At 44.5% G+C, this 25,694-nt stretch overlaps 1 protein-coding gene across 2 annotated transcripts; it reads left to right on the top strand.

The window, feature by feature from the left end:
- LOC123090984 (calcium-transporting ATPase 3, endoplasmic reticulum-type) lies at positions 1-25,467 on the top strand. 2 transcript variants are annotated; one of them, XM_044512377.1, is made up of 34 exons: positions 1-177; positions 288-338; positions 426-459; positions 1,190-1,207; positions 2,101-2,237; positions 2,343-2,417; positions 2,898-2,943; positions 3,785-3,844; positions 3,938-4,018; positions 4,255-4,340; positions 6,206-6,307; positions 6,493-6,546; positions 7,261-7,362; positions 8,261-8,319; positions 16,351-16,495; positions 16,681-16,788; positions 17,837-17,989; positions 18,084-18,188; positions 18,764-18,960; positions 19,374-19,485; positions 19,655-19,753; positions 19,830-19,975; positions 20,561-20,618; positions 20,782-20,874; positions 21,036-21,086; positions 21,189-21,320; positions 21,597-21,698; positions 22,507-22,561; positions 22,644-22,729; positions 23,889-24,037; positions 24,307-24,412; positions 24,717-24,770; positions 24,965-25,013; positions 25,124-25,467. In XM_044512377.1, the coding sequence occupies exons 1-34, from the start codon at positions 145-147 to the stop codon at positions 25,186-25,188; spliced, it is 3,003 nt and encodes a 1,000-aa protein (XP_044368312.1). In that variant the 5' UTR covers positions 1-144; the 3' UTR covers positions 25,189-25,467. The 2 variants fall into 2 exon arrangements, with proteins under 2 accessions (XP_044368312.1, XP_044368311.1); XM_044512376.1 differs by having other exon boundaries at positions 40-177; positions 288-459.
- Positions 25,468-25,694: the final 227 nt, after the last annotated feature.

Raw genomic sequence — 25,694 nt, 5'->3', positions numbered from 1 at the left:
AGCAAATCACACCGTTGCTACCAATAAAACACCCAAATCCAAAACCCGAGCTGAGAAAATCCGGCCGCTTCTCCCTGGCCGCGCCGCCGCGATCACTCCCTCCCCTCCGCCCCCTCCCCCTCCCACCCGTCGGCGCCGCCGACCATGGAGGACGCCTACGCCAAGTCCGCCGCGGAGGTAAGCCCCCGCCGCCACATCTCGGCCCCGTCTCGCGCCATCGCTTGACCTTCCCTCCTTTCGCCGCCGCCGCCGCCTCTCACGGATCTGGTCGCCGCCCTTCCTCGCAGGTGCTCCAAGCGTTCGGCGTGGACCGGACCAAGGGCCTCTCCGACTCGCAGGTGCTGCTCCGAGCCGTCCGCGCTGTGGTTTTTGGTCTGGGTTACGGGGAATGGGGGGCTGATTTGGTTTTTGGCTTGTGTGGGCAGGTGGAGCAGCATGCCTTGCTTCACGGCAAAAACGGTGAGGAACTTCGTGCTGTCCAATGCTTTTTCATTTGCTTATTGTCGCCGAACTGCTTGTGTTAAAGTAACAAATGGAGAGAAGGATATGGGGTTTTGCTGAGTGAGGAAGTTTTTCAGACGAGGGATTGTTTGATTCCTGTGCACCAACCTCGAAATGTATTCTATCCAAATTCATCAGAATAGGGCTTTTTATTTCGCACACGGCGGCTATCTATAGTTCTATATTTTGTCAGCATTGATATGCCCTCTGCTTTGGTGGTTAAGTCCTAGCCACTAGAACCATCTAAAACCAGAGCATTTCTAAATGAGGAGATGTGCTTTGCATGAATGTGCTTGGTGACTTTTTTGTAATACTAATAACGGGGAACGGCCTCACACCCTTATAACTTGCTGAGGTTATCCGACAAAAAACATTTTGTCACGGATGTAATGCCATAACCCGCACGTATCGACTTTTGTAATCCCTGAATGAAATTTGGAAGTCACCGTGATGCTGATTTAACTGAATTGATACAGCTTTCATACTTTGGATGTAGTTCAGATCCCTACCATTTTCTCAGTAAAATTTGAAAGCTTCAGTCGAGACCCCTGCACAATTTTGAGGGCAGACATATTTATGTTGTCATCTAATTTTGCATTGCGGTATTCATACATTTTGATTCTTGTTATCATTATTGTGGCCTCTAACTGATTGCTGCACTTTGCTTTCGTGCATGGATGATCTGCAGTGCTGCCCCAAGAAGAAAGTAAGCTATCAGTTCTAACTTCTAATGTTCATTTTACATGTGGCAACACATTTCATATTGCCTGTTACACCTTTTCTCCAAAGTGTTTGCCGTCAGAAGATGTTGGTACTTGGTATTACATTGTCTCTGCCTTACTCATCTACCCTTTCTGAATAACTGAATATAAGTCAACCATGGATTGACAAGGATGCATGGAAACTACGAGTTCTATTAGTTGGCATGCTACAATTACTCAATATGATTTAAATATGGGTATAAAGCAAAAGTATTGTAATGATTATATGTCAAGTTTGCCAATGTACTTGCATTGCAAACGACAATTTTGAAAAGTTGGATGTTTTATGAGAAGGAGAGTATCATTGAAATGTGTAAGCTCTACTGTTTGGTGATTCCCATGTAAAAATGATTTATTTTGGTAAGGTAGTAGAAAATGTCAAGGGTAGTAGTATAATAGTACGCGTTTTATAGGTATTTGTTACTGTTGGATTGAATAGGTATGTTTAATGCACCCAGTCGGGCTGTTTCTCCGCAGATACAAGAAATAACCCTAAGACATAAATACTAGCCATACTACCCTTTAACATCCTTTACCTTGGATGATGACTTGTCCTAGCAAGCTTTTGCAAATACTGTGTTAGACAAATACCTTGTTGGATGATCACCAAATTATATTGTATTGGGTCTTTGTTCTCTTTGGCACCAGCTACAGAAGTTAACTTTATTGAAGTTCATAACAACTAACTCGATTCTGTTCCAGGAGGATTTTACCAAAAATAAATAAAAATCGTAACCAGAACAAACGAATAAGGATTTCAAGGAAGATAAATAGATAAAAGAAAGTTAGTTTTGTTACCCTTTATTCATCATCCATTAACCTGAAACTTCTGACCCAGGTACCCCCTTCTGGAAGTTAGTTTTGAAACAGTTTGATGATTTACTCGTCAAAATATTGATAGCAGCTGCTGTGGTATCCTTCCTTTTGGCTCGATTGAATGGTGAAACTGGATTAACAGCATTTTTGGAACCATCTGTAAGTTGATCCACTTTGGAGCATATGTCCTATTTGAGGAAGATGATTTTCAAGTGCCACATGAAGGCAGTAACTAACAAGATGGCCTTTGTTTTGATTGCATAGGTCATATTTATGATATTAGCAGCAAATGCAGCAGTTGGTGTGATCACAGAAACAAATGCTGAAAAAGCTCTCGAGGTTCTTACTTTTAAATAAGGCTCCAGTGTCGTGCTTAACTCTGCAGATCTGGTTTACTGCTGTTTGATATGATTTTCTTTTTGCACGTGCTGTGAGATATTATGCGTGGCTTTAAATCTTCTGCTGTCCTATGTTTTCTTGTTTCCCTCTTTCCCTACAAACATCATACAAATTACTTCAAGGTGAAACTTGGAATGTTTAAATGGCTTTTACCTAATTCTTGGATGCATAATCGTGAATACACCATGTTCACCCTGGTCATGTTCTCTTGTTTCCAACTCCATTATAGTTTGTTTCACATATTTGGAGCAATACTAAGAGTACTGATTTTGGTCCTAATTATTCCTTTTCTACGCATGGTTAATCTAACTCCATATGCTAGTTATTATCTTCATCTTGTACTATGTAACTGCAATTGATATTGCAATGGCCAACTCTTGTTGTCCATCCACAATGACTCGTTTATTGAAAAATCTGCAGGAGTTGCGAGCATATCAAGCAGATGTTGCAACGGTGCTTCGCAATGGTAATAAACTTTTCGAATCGATTATTGCATTTTGAGTGTGTAAGCATATTTTCACACAATTTTTTATTTGCAGTCTTCTGATTGAACTTTTGTTAATTATGGCTATGAGTTGCATCTACTCTTTAGTTTTGAAATTGGAAATATGTACTTGTAACCATTCCACTTGAAAAATTCAAGTTCAACAAAATCAACTTGCTTTGACAGACATGTGAGGCATGAGCTCATATGTCATTGGCACTGCAGGTTGGTTTGTGTGAGCTGGACCCAGGGAATGCCATGCTTATCGTAGAACTTGTGAAGGTGTTCCATAAGAAGGGCATCATTCTCTTGGAAGAGATTGATGATGCCAAGGCCACTTTTAGATTGGGTTTACATACATTGTCACAGGCTGCTAAAGATCTGAGTGTGCCTGAGCCTACTTATATCGTTGACACATCATGTCAAGCAGAGTCTTGTGCAAACCTTAGTCCCTGTCAGTTCTTCTTTTGTGCATGTCCTTTGCGTGCATGTACATGTGTCATTAAAGTAGGAGTTGGGCTGCACTTGCAACTTTTTTAAAGTTGGTTTGTAAGGCTATGAATTGAAGCAAAAATGTTTTGATTAAGAGCAACATTTACTTGCATCATACTTTCTTGCTCCAGAAGTGCCTTTTAATCAGCTTCCACCTGGTTAACAATCCTTGTATTTGTTGATTTGTGAAAACAAAGTGTTTATCTTGATATCTACGATTGGATTGATATATCTTCACTTGAAAGACTCAGTATTAAATGTTACTAATGTTCTTTAAACTATTTATTTATATTCATATGATTGAGTCACTTGTCAATGTTCAATTTGTTAGGTTGCTTTTCTATACTTCCAGCAACAGAACTTGTCCCTGGAGATATTGTAGAAGTGGGAGGTACTGTCCAAGGCCATTCAAGTGATTTCCATTTAGCATAATGCTGATTATGTTCCTGATCTAACTTGGTTACACCTTGTTTCTTATGGGTAGTTGGTTGCAAAGTTCCAGCTGACATGAGAATGGTTGAAATGCTAAGCCATCAATTGCGTGTTGACCAGGCAATTCTGACAGGTATATTTTGTGTTGTCCTGTGCTATCCTCCTGTTCATCCTAATATTAGAAGTTTACTAGTTTGTCGTGGCAATCTTGTTTTAGAGAACAGGAGAAATGTTATGCCCTTTTTTTGGGCAGTGCATTGATCTGGCCATATCATTGTCGCTAGAGACATTGCTAGGTGCATGGTTCAACCTATCAACAGCTAACATACGTGTTTCTGAATCGCTTGTTTATTTTGTGCATTATTCTAGGGGAAAGCTGTTCAGTGGCTAAAGAGCTTGATTCAACTTCAGCAATGAATGCTGTCTACCAGGACAAAACAAACATTCTTTTCTCGGTAGGTGTATATGTGCAACCCAGTATCTTGGTAATCACATAGATCTATCGATTTTTTATAGCGTTCAGTCTAGGGAACTAATCAAGTAAACATGCTTTTTAAAATGAAAATATCTAAACTTCAATGCGAATCCGTTGGTTGAGGGATGATGAATCAGATTGGAGTGTCCTGAAAATGTAGGAGCCATGTGAGGCTGTTATTCAGGATATGTCCCATCCATTTTTTTCCATTGTGGAAACACTGCTCATACCTACATGTCTTGTTCGCTCAAAATAATTGAGCTAGCGATCTTTTGTCCTCTCTGCTTATTCACAAGCATATTCGTTTGGCCGTTAGGTAAGATCGAGAAACGATGAAAAACAATACGCAGTTTGATATGTTTAAGTCTTTGTAGGATTGTGTGATTATCTTTTGAAACCTTAATGTAAATCTTACATTTGAGAGCTTGTAACACATAAAAGGGTTAAAAAAGATGTGTCTAGGCGCCCACCTAGGCGTGCGAAAACACTAGGAGAGCAATATGTAGCCTTGGCCCTAGGTTCTCTGCCGAAGGTGTTTTCACTGGCGACGCATCGATGAGGAGGGACAAGGAGGTGGTGTGTGGACATTGAAAATGAACGGCTGCAGCAAGGTAAGAAAGTGTTGTAGTGGGTTGCCACCCGTGGCGGCGTGTCATCAGTGATGGGGTTGATGACATTAGATGTTGTTGCTCATGCAGTCGTGGTGACAGCGGCAGCACGATCTGTAGGCAGATCTGAACCATGACGTAACTAAAGCAGCAGCTTAGTGAGCAAATGGGCCTGGTGGGGCCTTAATTTTCCCTTTTTCATTTCAGTTTTGACTCTTTCACCCCTCTAGTTTCTACCCGCTTGAGCAGTGAAGCCTGCAGCTGCTGCTATCATGCAGAGCGTCTCTTGGCACGCCTATAGGGGTGGGCATAAAAACCGACAAACCGAACGCCGAACTGATACCGAAACCGAATAAACTGAAATTTTGGTTTTTATCCTTGGTTTAAGAATATTCGGTTTTTGCATTCACTAACCGAAATGAGATCGATCAGTTCAGTATATTTATCGGTTAAACCGAAAAGCCGAACTACACACGAGAAAGCTTGGACGAACGATCAAAGCTTCGCGACACAGCGCTGACTGTACGCATGCGACCAGATACCAGCCGCTCCCTTGGGCTGACCACATACGTCCAAGGCCCAAGCCCAACAATGTGCAAGTCTGTGAGCTAGTTGAACGTGAAAAGGTGCAGCCGATGGTGCGAACTGGCCGGTAGTAGTATATCATTTTAGTCCCACATCGCCCAGCTAACGGGAAGGGAGTAGGTAGCTCGGCTATATAAAGGTGTGTGTACTTGCGCTGTGATAGAATACAAAAGAAAGCCCTGGTTCGGGTAAACTGAAAACCGAACCTAAATATCCGGTTAACCGAATTTTCGGTTTTCAGTTTTGGGCATTCAATTTCGATTAGCATTTTCGATAACTGAATTTAAAAATGAACCGAACGGTACTAACCGAACTTTCGGTTTCTACCGAATGCCCAGGCCTACACGCCTAGGCGCAACTTAGGTTTGTCGTCCAGATCGCAGTACATGTTCAGACTGCTCTGGATTTTAGAGGAACAAATTTCAGGCTACTGGCACTAGGTGGCACAGAACTCCTGCCTAGCATCCAGCGCCGTCTTAAACCTAAAAAAGTGATATATCTTCTTGAACTGCTTTAATTCGAACTCCGGGGTATTTTTTTCTTCAAATTACATCTGAAAGAACACTTTCTCTTCAAATTTTTTGCTCATTACATCCATTCTCCAGTTGCTTCTTCTGAACTTTGCATGCTACCTGATGCCTTTGCTTCCCAGGGTACTGTTGTTGTAGCTGGTAGAGCAAGAGCTGTCGTTATTGGTGTTGGTTCTAATACTGCAATGGGAAGTATACGTGATGCAATGCTGAGAACAGAGGATGTAAGCATTCGATTTGCTTCTCATTTGTGTATATTATGATAAAATTTGATACTGATGTTTCTCATTCGAAATATATATTTTCACTTAATCTTTTTGCTGCTCTAGTATTGTTTTGTGTCTTAGCACTATGATTGCTTTATGTATAGTGACAATTTTACGTACTGACGATATTTCCACACATCCAGGAAGCGACTCCACTGAAGAAAAAACTGGACGAATTTGGCACATTTCTGGCAAAGGTAGCTGACCATGGTCTTTTCCAACATGTTATGAGTAGTTTTTCTTTCCAAAATTAAGGGGCATTATTGTATGGAACCAATCAAAATTATAAGTTTATAACCATTTACTGGAAGAGAGCCTGATGAAGATTTCACAAGGAAAGCTAACCACAATTGAATCTTGTTTTCCTTTGCTAAAGAGCCTTAATGGTTTAGTATATTCATTTACATTTCTCTTGAAATATCAGCAACTTTATGATTGGTAGTTTTGCTCCCAAATTTTGTGTAGGTTTTCCATTTTTGTACTTGACTGTTTGATCCATCTCTTATAAATTAACTTGGATTCCCTTTATTTGCGCTCATATGTTTCTCTAACCTGTAAGATGCACATATCTAATTACACTGAAGTCACGTTTACCTAGCTAGGGTTGCAGGTCCATGGCATGATACATGTCTGATAGATTAGAGACTTGGAGAGTCATAATAATTCTAGTCTAAAACAAGTCCAACTCAGATTAGAAGTTGACCAGTGCAAACTGTGAACATAACTGTGATTTCAGTGTATTTTGTGAAAATATTACTTGTGCTAATGGGGAAAATATTAGAATGACAAAAAGAATGGGTGGAATATAAGCTTGGTTGAGAGTGAATCACCGTTGTTGTTTCAGGAATCATATAGTTTGAAGTTCAAATGCTTTTTTCAGGCTTAATCAGATTTTTTAATTTTATTTTCAGGTTATAGCAGGGATCTGTATTCTTGTTTGGGTTGTAAATATTGGCCATTTCCGAGATCCTTCTCATGGTGGCTTTCTTAGGGGTGCCATTCATTATTTTAAGGTAATATCAATATTCCTGTTTTGTCTGAATGTTCGATTATTGGTATTTGCTCATTGTAGGTTCTGTAATATGATTATCAGAGATTTGCTTGTTGTGTGTTAAGCCAGAGTGCAGAATTTGGTATCGTTGGTTCTCTTTCGTAGACTGTATCTTCATGAAAGCTACATTCACACAAATTAGCTGGGGTTATTGTTGTCAGGCTCTATAGTGCATGTATCTGTAGAATGACATTGTTTATAGCCATTTATTATAACTCATATGCTCAGGCCATTTATGATGTTGCACAGTATGGTCTGTACCTGGAAACTCGATTGTTTAGATGTGGTTGATGACAGCAATTTTCGTTTCATTCTCGATTGTTTAGATGTGGTTGATGACAGCAACTTTCGTTTCATTCAAGTTGACTGGCTTAAAATCTTAAATGAGTTCCTTGTTCATATAGTTGTGTCCATTAAGTGGACCTACCTACATGCATTTGATAAAGAGCTGTCAATCCACCCCGGTTAGGCATTGTTATCTTTAATTAATACTTCCCATTGCAAGCAAGTCATTTTAGCCCTAAGAACTTCTCTTTAAGTATATATCGTTCTACAACCTGGAAGCTTATTTACTCATTGCTTTGTGTTATTGTTAACCCTTCGTAGTAAATGTGCATGTTCTCATTGATAATGAAGCTTTCTAACATACTGAATGAAAAAATGATAATTTTTGTGAATAATGAAGGGTGCCAATGCCATTTTGTATTGCTTCTTACTTCATGTACCCAAAGCTATACTTAAGATTGGAGGGATTAGTTAATTTTGTACTTCCTCGTACCTTATACTGCTGCTTTCAACCATTATTAATTATCGTGCCTAACTTTGATTTCTGGAAAATATGCACTGTTTTCTTTTGATAGGTAGCAGTTGCCCTTGCTGTTGCAGCCATTCCAGAAGGTCTCCCAGCTGTAGTAACAACGTGAGTTTCCTTACAAACAATTTGTAGCTTTCCAGTAGTGTCAAATAAAACATTTTATGTGATTCAGTTGATATATCAACAAAATTTATCTGATTTAAATCTGTAATTTGAAGGTGTACTTTTTTTTGAACATAATTTGAAGGTGTACTTAATATCTCCAACTTTACCAATGTTTGTTAATACTATAATGTTTCTCTCAGTCAGTTAATTCTTAATTATTAATAAAGCACGAAATCAATTCAGATTCTTGTCAAAATGGGAAGTGTGATCAGTTGGAATTTGAAAAGTGAAGTTTGGTAGTTTGAAAGAGTGCATTGGGATTTGTACATTGTAACACAATTGAGTTAATCCCATGGCTTGTTAGCTAGTTACTGAACTTGGCTTCCTTGTATATGGTGTGAACAATTTGTGCTGCTTGCGACAAAATTAGTCATTCTTGATCTTTGCGTTTCATTGCATTGTTTCATTGCATTGAAAAGATGGGAAAGAACAATCCTCCTCCCATGGCCTGTTAGCTAGTTACTGAACTTGGCTTCCTTGTATATGGTGTAAACAATTTGTGCTGTTCGCGACAAAATTGGTCATTCTTTTTCGAGAAAACGCAAAGGATCTTTGCGTTTCATTGCATTGAAAAGATGGGAAAGAACAATCCTCCTAGTGGTGAGTGTTACAAGGGCCATGCGCCCGATCAGTGGACATCCCAGGACGCGGGGAGAACGACCTTGAGGCCCTGTGCCCCTACTTGTGCCCAACATTTGGCCTCATCTTTGATCCTATCCACTAACGTATCAATCGAGGGTCTTGCGTTGTCGAAGACGCATTCGTTCCGCTGCTTCCAGATCATCTAGGGAACGAGCATGGTGATGGATTGCAGGGCTTTACGTAGCGTGGGAGGTGTCTGCTCCTTCGCTTGCGGCCACCTGTCCATAAGGATGATGTGCGAGGTTTGCCGGGCAAACGGGTAGGCCAGGAGCAGGTGCTGGATTTTCTCCGGTGCCTGATAGCAAAGGAGGCATATGGGGTGATGCTGCAGACCGCGTTGGGTGAGTCGTGCTGCAGTCCAGCATCGGTCTTGGCCGGCCAACCAGTGGAAGAACTTAACGCGAGGCGGCGCCCAACTCTTCCAGGTCAACTTACATGAGGGGCATCGCGTGGATCCGTGGAAGGTGGTGGCATAGCAAGACTTTGCCGAGGAGGTGCCGTTGGCCGTCCATCTCTAGAGCAGCCGGTCTGTCTTGTTCGTAAGGGTGATGTGCTGCTCGGCCTACCAAAGTAACAAATATTGCCCAATCTCGTGTATCCCAAGGACTCCTTGGACATCGTGGGCACAAGTGTTGCCACCGAGTAACTCGGCCACCGTTCTTGATTTGCGCCGCCGCTTTGGGATGCACTGGTATAGCACGAGTGCAAATTTGCATACGGACTGCCATTTAGCCAGTGATCGTCCCAAAACAGGCCCGTCGAGCCATTCTCGATGACCACAGTGGTGGAGGTAAAGAATAGCACGCGCTCCTGTTGGGAGAATTGGAAATCAAGCCCTTGCCATGCGCAATCATCATTTGTGAGAGCGAACCATAGCCATCGCGGCCAAACCTGGCCAAATGGGCCAGCCTAGACGTGCCAGCCCGATAGCCCGTGTGCCTGGCCCGTCACGGGCCGAGCCGTCATGTGGCTTAACGGGCCGTGCCCGACACGTGGCCTGGCTAGGGCCGTGCCTGGGCTGGCTAGCCAGGCACGCGTGCCGGCCCAGCCCGACACGTCTAACAAACATGAGCAAGGAGTGATTGTACCTGGAAGGAGCGGCACGAGCGAACGAGATCAGGATTCACTCGAAAAAAAGAGCGCATGAGATGGGGAGAAGCGGCACGAGCGCACGTGGCCGAGGAGCGTCTCGCTTGAAAGAGTCGTTGCGGGAAGAGCGCATGAGATGGGGAGAAGCGGCACGAGCGCACGTGGCCGAGGAGCGTCTCGCTCGAAAGAGTCATTGCGGGAGGGCCGGGAGGAGTGGCATGATCGTACAGAATGTGGCTCGATTGCCTCATTTTTTAATCTCTTCTTTTAGTTGGCCTAGATGTGCCTTCTAGCACTAGCCCACGAGATGTAGGTTTTTTTGAGGCTACGAGACGTAGGTGCCTCTATCTTTCTTATTTTTGGACAACGTACGTGCCTCGATCTGTTTACTCGGGTCGCTGTGCCAGCGTGCCAAACGGGCTGGTACGGCCTGTATAGCGAGGGGGGCGTGTCTGGGCGAGAGAGGACAGCACGTGTGCCGGACCGGCATGGTTTGTGTACTTAGCGTGCCTGGTTGGGCCGTGTCGTGTCTGGCCCGTTTAATCCAGTCCGGGCCGTGCCGTGTCTGGCCCGTTTAATCCAGGACGGGCCGTGCCATGCCGTGCCGGCCCATTTGGCCAGGTTTGATCGCAGCCGTAATGCGAGCCCGGCGCGCTCCAAGTCTCGGATCCCTAGGCCGCTGTACTCTAGCGGGCGGCACACGTGGCGCCAATTGACATGGCAGGTTCCTCCATTAGCGATAGCGCGCCCAACCCACAAGAAGCCTTGCTGGATCTTCTCAGCTGCCTAAGGGTCTTCTTTTTTTTTTGGGGGGGGGGTAAACGCTAGTATTTGGTGAATCGGGATTACAACACTGATTTGACCAATGCAAGTCGTCCGGCCTTGTTCATGAGCCAAACCTTCCATGCCGGGAGACTAGCAGCCACCGAGTCAACGAGGGGCTGTAGTTGGGCGGCGCAATATCAGTGGATGCCAAGGTAAGTAATGGGGAGCTCCACTACTGGGCATCCCACTTGGGCAATCGTCTCGGCCGCCTCGAGGTCACCGTGAAGGATGGTGGTAGAGCTTCTGGTCTAGTTCACCCGGAGGCCACTAGCTCTGCTGAACAGGGTTAAGATGCCCTTGACGGCCGCCACATCGTCCAGCGTGGCATGGCAGAAGAGCATCACATCGTCGGCGTATAGGGAGATCGCCGGAATAGCTCATCGGAGATGCAGTTGTTGCAGGATGCCGGAGTCGTGGCGTGGCAAATCAGGCAGCCAAGGGTGTCCACAACGAGCACAAAGAGCTGTGGGGACAAGGGGTCACCTTGGAGCAACCCGCTTGGGTGCCAGATTGGTGGGCCAGGCTCACTGTTAAGTTGTCGTGGAGACTTTGCCCTGGGGTGAATACGTTCTGGTTGCGGCTAACCAGGCAGTCCAATCTGGGGCGAGGCGCAGCGAGAGCACTTCCGCAAAGATCTTGGCCATCAGGTGTATCAGACATATCAGGCGGTAATCGCGGAGCTAGCAGGTGTCAGCGCGCTCAGAGCAGGGTTAGAAGGGCCTGGTTGAGCTTGCTAAAGCCGCGGCCACACAACTCAAACAATTGTTGGAAGACATCCACGAAGTCATGCCGAACAATGCCCCAGCATGCCCGGCAGGAACTCGGCTGTAAACCCATCGAGCCCAGGCGCTTTGTGGGCCGGTAGGCGTTTGACGGCATCCCATATCTCCTCTGGGCTGAATGGTGCATTAATGCATGCCAGATCGCACGGCTCACTGAGTTGCGCCAAGTCTGCGAGCGGTAGCGGGCGATGGGGGAGTCAAAGAGCTCGTCAGAGTGCGAGAACGCCGCCTGCGCCATCCCCATGATTGGTGAACACATGGCCATCCATGGTAAGGCTGAACACGTGGTTCTTCTGCCGGCGGAAGGAGCATTGCCGGTGGAAGAATGCATCGCCGTCTTTGAGTGTGGCGATGTGTTCACCAATCATGGTGCGCTCCAAGGACGCGAGCTTGAGGTAGGAGATCTCGAGCTGCTTCCGTAGCTAGTCCTCTGGAGTGGAGAGCGCACGATCCGCTTGGGCCTTGTCAAAGCGCGAGATGAGCTCCAGTAGATAGCCCTCTTGTCCCGGATATTCCCTGTGGATTTGGCACTCCAGCCGGTAAGTTTGCGAGCCATGCCTTGGAGACGTAGCATCAGACGACGGAAAGGATCCTGGTCGTGGACTGAACCCCATGCCGTGGCCACCGTGTTGTGGAACCTACCCAATCACAGCCAAAAATCCTCAAACAGGAAGCGCCCGTGTGATGTATGTGTGGGCGACCAGTCAAGGAGGGGGTTGTGGTCCGACAGGACGGACGTGAGGCAGCGGAGGTAGCAATTGCCATGCCCTTCCTCCCAATCTAAAGTGCAAAGCACGCGGTCGAGGTGCACCAGGGTAGGCGGTGATTGCTCATTCGACCATGTAAATCGTCGTCCGTTGAGGTATATCTCTTTCAACGCGAGGTCGTTGATGATGCGGTGGAATCTGCCCATCATGCGTCTGTTCAAGTTGTCGTTGCTCTTGTCTTCGTCGTAGATGATTAAGTTGAAGTCGCCACACAACAACCATGGCCAGCAATTCGCGCGAATCTCGCGAAGCTCTTACAAGGGGATCGTATTCGCATCTTCTTGGGGACTATAGACGACCGACAACCACTAGGGCCCGTTGAATAGTCGGTCCGTGATAGTCAGGACCCTGCTCTTCCATGCTAGCAGGATGCCGCCTCGTGTGCCTTGAGCTGGGAGGTATGCATAGTCGTTGAATTCCGAGCCAGGAGTGTCAAGGACAACGGACGAACAAATCAACACCATTTTTGTTTCCTGTAAGTATACAATGGAGGCGGAAGTAGTGACTAGCAGCGATCGAATGGCAATGTGCCGGGCGCGCCTGTTGAGGCCGCACACGTTCCAATCTGCGATCCTAAGGTTGTGATCCATGAACACATGATCGACGGGGGGGGGGGGGGTACATACGGCCTATGGCACGCATGTCACCTCAGCGCGTGCTAGGTCAGTCAATGGAGCGGGCATGCACACCGGGATCTCTTGGTCGACCAGGGCTCGCGGGATGGGTGTCGCGAATAAGTCATCATACACCTTCATCTCGGCGGAGGTAATCCTCTAGTTGGTCCCAACGATCCCAAGGGTGCGCAGGGTACGTACGGCCTATGGCATGCATGTCACCTCAGCGCGCGCTAGGCCAGTCAATGGAGCGGGCATGCACACCGGGATCTCTTCGTAGACCAAGGATCGCGGGATGGGTGCTGCGAATAAGTCATTATACACCTTCATCTCGGCGGAGGTAATCCTCTAGTTGGTCCCAACGATCCCAAGGGTGCGCAGGGTACATACGGCCTGTGGCACGCATGTCACCTCAGCGCGCGCTAGGTCAGTCAATGGAGCGGCCATGCACACTGGGATCTCTCGGTCGACCAAGGATCGCGGGATGGGTGCCGCGAATAAGTCATCATACACCTTCATCTCGGCGGAGGTAATCCTCTAGTTGGTCCCAACGATCCCAAGGGTGTGCAGGTTCTAAACTTGTGCCCTTCTCTCGGTGGTGGGCGGCGCCGTAGGTGGGGATGTGGTCGAAGTCGAGCGAGCGCGTCGGGGGGCAAAGTTGAGCGGGTGGCACGACCTCTTCCTAGGGGTTGGCAAGGCCGCGCTGATGTGCTTGGTGGCGGCAGTGAGGAACTCGCCCAACGTTTTGGTTCACGGCGGGGCGGCGCGGCCACGGGATCGGCGCAGCATGATCTGCGGGGAGGTGAAGCACCCTGATGCAGATAGGCGCGAGCCATGCTGGGCGCATGCCGGTGCGAGCTTGGGCGCGGTAGGATCTGTGGTGTGCGTTGGCATCGTGGGCTAGGCCAGAGGCCTTTGCAGAATTGTCCCTGGGGTGTGGGGCTCAGGCTCTCTGGCGGGAGGATTCGCGCCAAAGGCAAGGTGTGCTTCCCCACCCTCGGTTGCGCACGCGTGCGGCCTGAAGGACTGGTCATCGGGCACATCCGACCCGACTGCAAGCGCTGGCATTGGCGAGACTCCGCTTCGCCCTGACATGGCAGCTGGCCTTACTGGTGGCACGGGCTGCTAGTCTGGCACCTAGCTCAGAGTAGCCAGGTCCTGACAATCCATCGAATTGGATGAGCCAGATGTGATCCCCTTGCAATCGTCCTCGGGTACTCGAAGTGCAGCCCGATTTGAATCTCGAGATGCTTCAGGAGGGTTCGCCGTCAATGAGAGATTGCCACTTGGCACCGGGCTCGATCCGTTATCAGTGACCGAAGCCCCTAAAGCCAAAGAGGTGTCGCCAACGGGCATCGTCGTCATGGCCCCGGCAGCCCCTGCTCGTCCACAACTTTGCGCACCGGGTCCACATGCAAAGCGCTCTTTTGCTTTTTCTTGCATGGCGACGAGATTGGTGGGGCCCTGCTGACCTGGCCAAGGGGCCATGCTGCATCTCTTATCGTACGGGCGACAACGTTACCATGTCGGGAGGAATGGGCTAGTCGGGCGCCACGGCTACCCCATCGGCGCGAACTACGCGGTTGCCGACGCGCCGGAGCGAGGAGTCCATGGCCATGTTGTTCGCTCGGTTAGGAGGCGGCGCTCGGAAGCGCCGACGCTTGCTGCCTCGGGGGCGCGCTCCCCTAGGGCCAGGAGCACGGTCTTGGTCGTTGCCATCACGCATGACATCCCCTCGTCCCGCACCGTGCTGGGCGTGGAGAGGCGGTGCTCTGCTTGTCTTGATGCGAGCCAACGCATAGGGTACGTGAGGGTCCTGATGATCAGCGCGCGGGGACCCGCTCGACGATTTCTAGGACGGCGGATGCTGTCTGGACTGTGCACGCGCCCCGCAGCCAGAACGTGGCTAGGTCAATCCTCGAGCGCTTGTTGGGGTGGAGGTGCTCGGTCCAGCAGCTCTCCCCAAGGATGTGTTCGGAGGTGGAGAGGTGCCATGCCTGTGTGGGACTGCTGCGAAGCTCCAGCCCGACGCGGTACTCGAACTCGCTGGAGCTGGCGTGGGCGAGCTTGCTCCATGGCCAGATGAAAGGGGAGAAACGCGGTGAGTTGATGAAGTGGTCTCCATCCAGGTGGCGCTTGGCAGAGTGGGAGTTGATGAGGGTCAGAAAGTCCTCGGGTGGTGCACGTGGACTGTGAAGTCGCCGTCGGTGAGCTCAAAGGTGTTGAGAAGCATGTCGGAGACCTCGGCTGCGGACACGCACGGCCTGTTGCCGGTGATGGAGGCAACCATCGCACAGCCCAGGACCTCCTCTGCCTCCATCTCTATCAAATGCGCCATGATAACTCTCACCGGCTTAGGTGCACGCGTTGCAGGCATGGCGGGCGGCGGGAGGCGGGGGAGGCGAAGGTTGGGCATGACCTGTGCGGCCAGTGGCAGTGCGGGGTTTGCCAGGCGGCGTCCCGGCGCCTGGGATCACAAGAGCGCGAGTCGTGGCCAGACAGGAGGCACCGGCGGCATCGGATGCCGTTGGTGCAGTCTGGCACGCGGTGGCAGTGGTCGAAGCAACGAAAGCAGAGCCAGTGATCTCCTCCAGAGAAGGGCTACACCAGCACATCGGCGGTGGGCTGGGCTCGACGGCATGGCGCGGACTGCGGTGGCGGTGGTTCTTGTGCCAAGGCTGCTGGTAATCGTCAGCATTGACCTCAACGCCGCCAGAGATATGGTGCACCTCGGAGCAAGGGCCGAGGCGGGTTGAGGCAGGCGGCCGGGAGGGTGCTGCGGCCCATGGAGCAGAGGACGCCAGCAACGCAGAGGGTGCCGGCGGGGTACGGGCGACATCGTTGTACGAGCGCGTCGAGGACTCACTCTCCGAGTCGATCCAGCGGTCGCCGGAGGACACGCGGTCGCCGGAGAGGGTCGCTCGGTGCTCGACAGGGTCAGTGCTGGGTGGCACCATGGCAAGGGGAAGGGGGAGGGGGGCTACTGGCGGGGATTCGACGGCGGCGAGGCTGGTGGGCGAGGTGGAGCTGGGAGTCATTATTGACTAACCCTTTCTGAGCGGGAGAGAATTGATCTTGTGCATTTGTCTCAGCCATGACTCTGGTTAAGAAACTAGAAACATGATACTGTCCATTACCTATCTTATCCTCAGTCTAGATGTTCTAAGTTTCTTGTTCATTTTCTATTGAAATGTAGTGGTTTACTTTGTTCCTTCTTGAAGTGAATATAACATATCATTGGTTTATTTCTAGGTGCTTAGCTCTTGGTACCAAGAGAATGGCTCGCTTGAATGCCATCGTAAGGTCTTTGCCCTCTGTGGAGACATTAGGATGCACAACAGTCATTTGCTGTGACAAAACTGGCACTCTTACGACAAACATGATGTCAGTGTCTAAGGTGAGTACTCCAGTTTACATCATCATTTTTTTTAGTTGGCCCTTTCATTTTATCTTCCTTTTTGCATACATAAGTGTGCAGTGGGATTTGACTAAAATACAATATGCGCTTTAAGATTAAAGTCTGTTACACTTGGTCAATATATTATGTTCACCGCATAACTAACAAGGGTCTTAATATCCCAGGTATGTGTTGTGCGGTCTGTGCACCAGAGACCAATAACTGATGAGTACTCTATTAGTGGAACCACATTTGCTCCTGATGGGTTTATATATGACGCCAGTGAAAATCAGGTACAATGATGTATTTCTCAGCTGTCACTAATTTGGTGTGTTATGAAAGCAACTTATCTCTATTACATAGCCCATGGGGCATATATATATTACACATGACTTGGGGTACAAGGAAAGGAAACATAGCCTAATAGGACTAATAGGACTCCTAGACCAATACTTCCTAACATCCCCCCTCGAATGCAAAGCGTATGCAATAACATTGCATTTGAAGAAGTGTAACACTAGGAAAAAAAATGATAATCCAAATCCGTGTCTTGAGAGTGTCGGCGTAGCATGAAGAGTCTTCAAAACCTGTCGAGTCGCCAAAGGGGATAACGAAGAGATGGCACATCAGAGGAAGACACCGCATCAATAGAAGATACAAGAGAAGTTTCAAGAGGAGATGGGTTGTCAAGAGAAGATGGCACATCAAGAGAATGAAGCATTGCTTAAAGAATCATGGCCCATGAAAACCGACGGCGAATGAAAGCAACTTATCTCTATTACATAGCCCATGGGGCATATATATATTACACAAGGAAAGGAAACATAGCCTAATAGGACTCCTAGACCAATACTGATACTTCCTAACATGGTGATCATTATAGTGCAACGGCCTGAACCCTGTATTTTCATTTGTCTTAACAGCTGAAATTATTATTTTTTGACTGCAGTACAAGAACACATTGTGTAAATGATACCAAATTACCAAACCCATGACACATGATCAAGAACACATTGTGCAACTCTGCTAAGCTCAGCTTTACCAGGGAATGCCTTGCATTAGAGTAGAATGACAGAGTATGATGGTGCATAGCATAGCAACAATGGACCAGTTCAGTACACAACTTTTGACTGAGATGTACAGCTCTACCCAGCGAGACAAATGTTATGCTCTTGTAAATGGATTAATTGTGTGACCAGCCATATCAGTATATTAGCGACCCGCGGAACACTTTGGGTTATTTATCGAGTGACCATGATGTCCCTAGTCAGTGTGCAAAACATTGTACATGTGACATTTGGTATAGACACTAACTTTTCAGGCGGCTTTCATCTGTTGCAGCTGGAGTTTCCTCCTCAGTCCCCATGTCTCCTTCATATAGCCATGTGTTCAGCTCTTTGCAATGAGTCCACTTTACAGTACAATCCTGATAAAAAAAGTTATGAGAAGATTGGAGAGTCCACTGAAGTTGCTCTGCGCGTTCTGGTGGAGAAGGTCAGTTGTTAGTCACGGTATCTGCTTATCAGTGCACTTTTGATAGCTTCCATGGGAACTACCAATCTCAATTTTCATTTTGTTGATTGATTAGGTCGGTCTTCCTGGCTTTGATTCGATGCCTTCAGCTCTGAACATGCTAACTAAGCATGAGCGTGCATCGTACTGCAATCACTATTGGGAAAATCAGTTCAGAAAGGTTATATTTCTCTACTTGTTGGCATTGATATATTGATCTCGTATTCTGTGGCCCTGTATTTGCAGCTCCCTTTAAGAGTACCCCCCTGCCCCTACCCTATGTCTGCTACTCTCATTCATAAAGAACTTCCTTGATTATGAACTTGTTCTGCTAGCATATAAGTAGGCATTAGAAACATCATCCTTCTGTTAGTTGTTAAAAAATATACAGCAGATCTGATACTTTATGCAACTATGCAAGTACTTCCAAAGTTCTCGTGGTATCAGCAGTTGTTCCTCCCACATACTAGAAAATTTAAATCATTTAATTATCTTTTTAAGTAGCTGTTAAGGTTTTCATCTCAAGTCATTATTTAGGTAAACTGCAGTTGACACTTGGATGGAATAGTATATGCACTATCTATTATATTGCTCACACTTTGACTATCCTGCCAGCCAGCCTATATGTGGGAGAAACCATTTTGTATATCCTGTATAGTTAACTGGGTGTGACTTATTTAACTTAAATTTTGATCCTATTTCTTCAGATTTATTTATGATGTTCTTATGTTTTCTTCTTTCTGATTTATTCTTTAGATATCAGTTCTAGACTTTTCCCGAGATCGCAAAATGATGAGCGTCCTTTGCAGTCGAAAACAACAGGAGATTATGTTTTCAAAAGGTGCCCCTGAAAGTGTAATGGCAAGATGCACACATATATTGTGCAATGATGATGGGTCTTCTGTACCATTGACTATGGACATACGTAATGAGCTGGAAGCTAGATTTCAAAGGTCAGCCTTTCCACGTGTAGTTTTTAGGGTTATGAGGTTGCATGTTTTTTAATGGATGTGATTAAATTATTGAAGCATTTAATTCATATAGTCAGATTTAACAATAGAAAAAAGGTTAGCCTTTAAATCTGCATGTAGCTTTTGGGTCATGAGGTTGTATGTTTCTTGATGGATGTGATCACAACATTGAAACATTCAGTTCATATAGGCAGATTTAACAATATAACTGACATTATTTCTGACATGAAGGGACCTCGGTAATTTTGACCAAACTCTGCCACTAAGTTAGCACTTGGGAATGTCATATTGTCGCATATGGTTTTTTTTATTTTCTCTAAATATGATTACTAATCTTTTTTTTCCTACATCAAATGCTTTAGATGAATATGTTCAATGATCTCCGAATGTTTCAGTTTTGCAGGAAAAGATACCCTAAGGTGCCTAGCATTAGCATTAAAACGAATGCCAGAAGGCCAACAAAGTCTTTCCTATGATGATGAGGCAAATTTAACATTTATTGGATTGGTACGCTTTGTCACTCCTGCTGGTTCTGCTGTTCCTTCTTTAGTAGTCCTCTATGTTTTGTTCAATCATTTTAATATGCTTTGCCTTTGTAGGCAGGTATGATTTATGTTAGTTAAGATAGCAGTGCCACTAATAATTGATGATGCAAATTCGTTTGCTACTGGTTCAGGTTGGGATGCTTGACCCTCCAAGAGATGAAGTTCACAGTGCTATCCATTCTTGTATGTCAGCAGGGATTCGTGTTATTGTTGTTACTGGGGATAACAAGGTTGGTCAACATATTTGTTTATTTTTGCTCTAAGATCTTCTGATACTGCTGAGAAAATAAATATGTGCTATTTTAGTCCACTGCAGAATCTCTATGTCGGCAAATTGGTGCGTTTGAGCATTTAGATGACTTTACAGGGTATTCATATACAGCATCAGAATTTGAAGGGCTTCCTCCTTTGGAAAGGGCAAATGCATTGCGAAGGATGGTTCTGTTCTCCAGGTGATTTGAATATCATTACAACCTTGTTAAACTTTAGGACATAGCTACCCCTTGCTGAATGGGTCATGACATATCGCATTTTCTCTTGTAATGAGCTCCATGAACTTAATAGAATGCAAAGTAATGGAGCAGTATTCTACTGCATTAAAAATGTTTTTATTTTGCTATTGAGATCACCCAGCTCATTGCTGATGAACTGGCTGTAGTGACGTACACAAATAGTGCTGCCATAAGCAGTCGTAAGTTGATGCAATGGCTGAGATTGGAGTTTTGTTTTCCTATTATTAGTGTGGTTCCTTAAACTTGTTTCCGTATTGAGTGCTTTGTTACTAGAGATATAGTTCATCAGAAAAATCACCATCTCAATTTTGAACACTAACTATAGCTCCAGTCCATAACAATCTAGTGGCACGGAACATAATATATGCTTACTTACCTGTGGCAAGTGACTACATTGGACATTGCAATAACTCAGACAAAAAAGTGGCAAAATGATTAAACCATGGACAGACGTATGGATTAATCACCATTCTTCCGGTTTTGTACTCTTGATTGCCTTTTTATACCTGACTATTTTTACTGCAGAGTGGAACCTTCTCATAAGAAGATGCTTGTTGAAGCCTTGCAATCACATAATGAAGTGGTAAGCTTGTACCTGTTGATAAAGTTTCCATTGAGCTCTTTAGTCTTCATGGTGATGGAACTTATTTAGTTGCTATGGAATTGATCATGGGAATTTATGCTTCACTTTCCACTTAATGCAATAATTCATTTTGCGCAATAGTCATGTTCGTTTCACATGCAAGGTTGCAATGACTGGTGATGGAGTCAATGATGCACCTGCCCTGAAAAAAGCAGATATAGGAATAGCTATGGGATCAGGAACTGCTGTTGCGAAGGTATTACTTTTTTAAACTGACGTTAAGGTATTAACTGCTTTATAGATTAGAAGTAAACATGGACATTTTGGTACTCATTATCTTGAGAATTTTGTTTCTTTCAAATATTTTCAGTCAATCCTTTTCGAATTTGACAACTTATGTTTACCTTTCTAATTCAGAGTGCTTCAGATATGGTATTGGCTGATGACAACTTTGCTACAATTGTTGCAGTAAGATTATAATCTGACTGATTAACATACAAATAAGACATAACCATTGGATCTATTATGCTTTTTTGTTTACTCAAACTTATTATTATCATTTGCTCACAGGCTGTTGCAGAGGGAAGGGCCATATATAATAACACCAAGCAGTTTATTCGATACATGATTTCATCAAATATTGGGGAGGTAGTTTGTATTTTTGTGGCAGCGGTGCTTGGGATGCCTGACACACTTGTACCTGTGAGTAGAAATCTTTCTTAGCTTCTATGTGTCTTGAGATGAAATATGTGGACTTATACAATCTATCATCTGTAGTTGAATAAGTATCACAATCTTATATTTCGTTTTCGAATTAATGTGGCAAAAAAGTACAGTCATATGTGGCATGTTTATCTTGTCATTATATTTTGCCCCCTGCTTACTGCTGTATAATGTTTTTAACATACATATTTCTGGAGCTTCTTAATTTTATAATTGGATGGAAAATCTGCTTACCTCTACTCCATCACTTTGTAGGTCCAGCTACTCTGGGTAAACCTTGTTACTGACGGGTTGCCTGCAACTGCAATTGGTTTTAACAAGCCTGATGGCAATATCATGGCAGTTAAGCCTCGTAAGGTAATATAAAAAGGGTGTTGTACCTGATGAGAGGGAACTTTCCATCTTGTCATCATTGAATGGAATATATATTACTTATACATGGGCAGCCTAGGCTAATGGTACTATATTCATGTATCTATACCTAACAGTGATACGCGTATCTTATACTCCCTCCATTCCATAATTCTTGTCATGGTTTTAGTTCAAATTTGAACTAAAAGTCTAAAATCACGACAAGAATTGTGGAATGGAGGGAGCACGTAACAGTGATTACTTGGTAGTTTGTTATTTTTTTAATAAACTAATGTATGTTTTAGGTTGTCCCCATTATTATTTTATTTTAATGTTTATACTGACTTCAGTTAAAATTGGTTTAGCAGTTGACTGTATTTGCATAGTGAGTAAATTCATGTAACTTGACAACGTAGCTGTTCTGGCGTTATCAGGAATTCTAAAATCTTCTACCAACTGTGAGATAAAGAAAGTCCACAGGACAATGACCTTATGAAAATCTCACTTCTCACTCTTAGAACTCGTTTGGCACATGAATATTCCTAAGTGATAATTGGATGCTGCAGTGGCCCAAATTCCTTCCTATTAGTTTACTTGTGCACTATGCTATATGTTTATGTGTACACTTGATTCCTTGTTGCGTCCATGAGAACTGTTGACTTATTTCATTTTAATTACTGTGTGGTAATTGCTTGGTACTTATCAAAAAGTGTGAATTGCTAAGTGAGTCGGTTCAAGTAATAGCTATGATTTGAATTTTCTAGTTTGTCGCATTTATTAAGATGCTCTTTCCTGCTGCATATTTGAATTGCAGGTGAACGAAGCTGTGGTCAGTGGATGGCTCTTTTTCCGCTATTTAGTCATTGGTGGTATGCACTAAAGTGCCTGTATTGACATTTGTTAGCTTTGCTTCTGGAATTATTGTTGTTTCTTATAGATTTGTTAATGCAGCTTATGTTGGTCTTGCCACTATAGCGGGGTTCGTTTGGTGGTTTGTTTATTCTGAAGATGGTCCTAGACTACCATACTCTGAATTGGTAAGTTGGGAAGTCAAACTCTTTCTACTTTTTACACTGTTAATTTTTGGTGTTTATTGGGAAGTCTGGAACAGCACAGCAGTAATACCTGATAAACAGGGGTTACAACCCACCCAGAAGCTTATACTTGAAAAGATATTCCTGTAGACTGTAGTGCAGTACTGTATACTTCTTTTTCACTTTATAAAATACCTTTGCTGTTGGCAACTGCTTGCCTATCTCATTGGGTTGGATTTTCCAGGAGATCTTGGTCGACATGCTTGAGTGAGTCCTGCCAAGAAATCTTATACTCCCTCTGTAAAGTAATACAAGACCTTTTAGATCAGTACTTTAGTGATCTAAAAGGTCTTATGCTACTTTACAGAGGTAGTATTTGTTTTCCAAGAAGGAATACGGTTGTAGCAAGCCCTAGTGTAGAATTTGCATATTGTAACAAAAAATATATAAGATGTCGAAACCCTTTCTATATGATTTTTCCCAAATAGCACTGTGAGTAACATGGCATGTGATAATTGATGTGCATTTTAAGTTATGAAATAACTCGTTTGTTCTGAGATCAGCTTATACAAAGAGATTCCTTTGTTGGGCCTCATGGTAGATGGATGGGCCGGTAATGGAGTTTCAAGCTGTCAATTCATATGGCTGTTTGGATGTACCCAGGGATTAAAAAAAATGCTTACATATACATATAAAAAGTTCTGGCGCATAGTCATATGCGGGAGCTGGTCAGGAATGGCCTTTCTCCTGGTCAGGTTTTATTGTAAATTCGAGCATTTAATTTGAATTTGACTTGTTTCTCCTGGTTTGCTGGTCCATCGAAATTTTAAAAGAAATCAAACTTTGATCTGAATTCAAGGTGGTACATTCCTCTGGATCTTACTGCCATGGTTGGTTATTGCTTAGACTTTTAGCCTTTCCTCACCACAGAATCATATTTCACTTCCATACTTGAACAGTTCAATTCTGTATGTTTGAGAGTTCTGAATGTGAAATCAGCAATAAATTTTTGTATGCTTCCCCTACCTCTCCATGCCTGCTTAACAATATTCCTTATGGTCTATTTTCCCCTTCTTTATTTTACTTGAAGTTTCTTATTGCGGCTCTTGTTCAAACATTACTGATTCAGTAAGTTCTGAATATCTTTCTTTTCCTATTGCAGATCAATTTTGATTCATGTTCAACCAGGCAAACTTCATATCCTTGCAGCATCTTTGAGGATCGCCATCCATCAACTGTTTCAATGACTGTTCTTGTTGTTGTCGAGATGTTTAATGCCTTGAATAACCTAAGTGAAAATCAATCTCTACTGTAAGATCCCTTATCTCATCTCATTTTGAGCCTCGATTTCCCCCCGCATATAGCAGCACCCAATACCCATAATTCCATGTGCTACTTCTAATGAGCAGGAAACAGTTGGTTTAAATCTTGATATCTTGATAGATACACATGGATCTCTCCTGCATGATCTTGAAATTTCTCTCTGACCCAGTGGCACTTGTCCTGCTTGTAATATTTGGTCTGCATCTGTAAATAAATTTGCATACCTGAAATGATTTTTGGAACTTCCCTTGCATCAGTGTCATTCACCCATGGAGTAACCTATGGCTTGTTGGGTCAATCATTCTGACAATGCTTCTTCACGTAGCAGTCTTGTATACGGAACCCCTGTCAGCTCTTTTCTCAGTAAGTCACTCATCTTCATTTTTGTGTGGAGTTGTGAGTTGTGACCCACGTCATGCAGTTAGTCACATTGTCACCTGTTCTTTTATACTCCCTCCGTTCCTAAATATTTGTCTTTTTAGAGATTTCAAATGGACTACCACATACGGATGTATATAAGACATATTTTAGAGTGTAATTTCACTCATTTTGCTCCGTATGTAGTCACTTGTTGAAATCTCTAGAAAGACAAATATTTAGGAACGGAGGGAGTAGTAAGCTTACAGTAACGCCAAAGAATTATGATAATCATGGTTTACTTATACAGGTGTCTCCATTAACTTTGGCTGAGTGGAAAGTTGTTCTTTACCTATCCTTCCCTGTGAGTGTTTTTTCTACCTTGAGTTGCCATGTTGTTCAAATTTCTGGTGAACCTAGTCTTTCTATATTAAAACATGGCAAGGACACGTGGGAATTCTGCCCCTACATAAATATTGTTTACACTGTAGCTAGTTATGAACTGGATACTATGTATGTTCCATTTGCACATATATTTTAACTTCTCCTTGGCACTAGGTAATTTTGATCGATGAGGTGTTGAAATTTTTCTCAAGAAGACCTCAAGGTATGTTCTCTAACTGCAGAATTTTCCTTGGAACTTTTAGTTCTACTGCAAATGCTTTACCAGTTACTATTATTTTAGTTAGCCAGAGCTGATCATTTTGTTATTTGCAGCTTGGAGTTTTCCTTTACGGTTATGGAGACGCGAAATGCTTCCTAAAGAAGCCCGAGATAATTAATTTTAGGACTAAGCAAGCTGTGCTTGATATAGCATGAAGCTCGTTGCGGTGAAACTAATTTTGACTAATTCATTTGGACTTGGAAGGCTGACAAACATTGTAGAAAGTTTGTATACCTCCTGCGGATTGTGGCAAACAGATATTGACAGGAACTATGTAATTTTAATGTATGAAAAAAATGAGTAGAGAGTAGTTTTGGACGTGTGTTGTAAGAAATAGCTATATACAGACAGATTGTTCGAACTTGCAATGGACACTTCCAAGACACCGAGTTCACAATTCCATAGCCCTGAATTTTTTATTGGAGACCTATCCCCATTGTCGCTTTACATCTTTAATTTAGGGCATATACAAGAAGCCTCGGTAATAATATAGTCAAGGTTTAAAGCGTTTGCAATGCCCATGTTCTTGCAGAATGAGGATTATATACCACTAGGCCCCACCCCCGCCGCCGCTCCCGCGAGCGGGCCGGGGGAAACCTAGCTCCGCCCCCAGCCTCCTCCGGG

This window comes from Triticum aestivum, chromosome 4B (assembly GCF_018294505.1).
Source record: "Triticum aestivum cultivar Chinese Spring chromosome 4B, IWGSC CS RefSeq v2.1, whole genome shotgun sequence".
NCBI lineage: Eukaryota > Viridiplantae > Streptophyta > Magnoliopsida > Poales > Poaceae > Triticum > Triticum aestivum.
The sequence above is the reverse complement of the archived record's forward strand: the minus strand, read 5'-3'. Positions and strand labels throughout refer to the sequence as shown.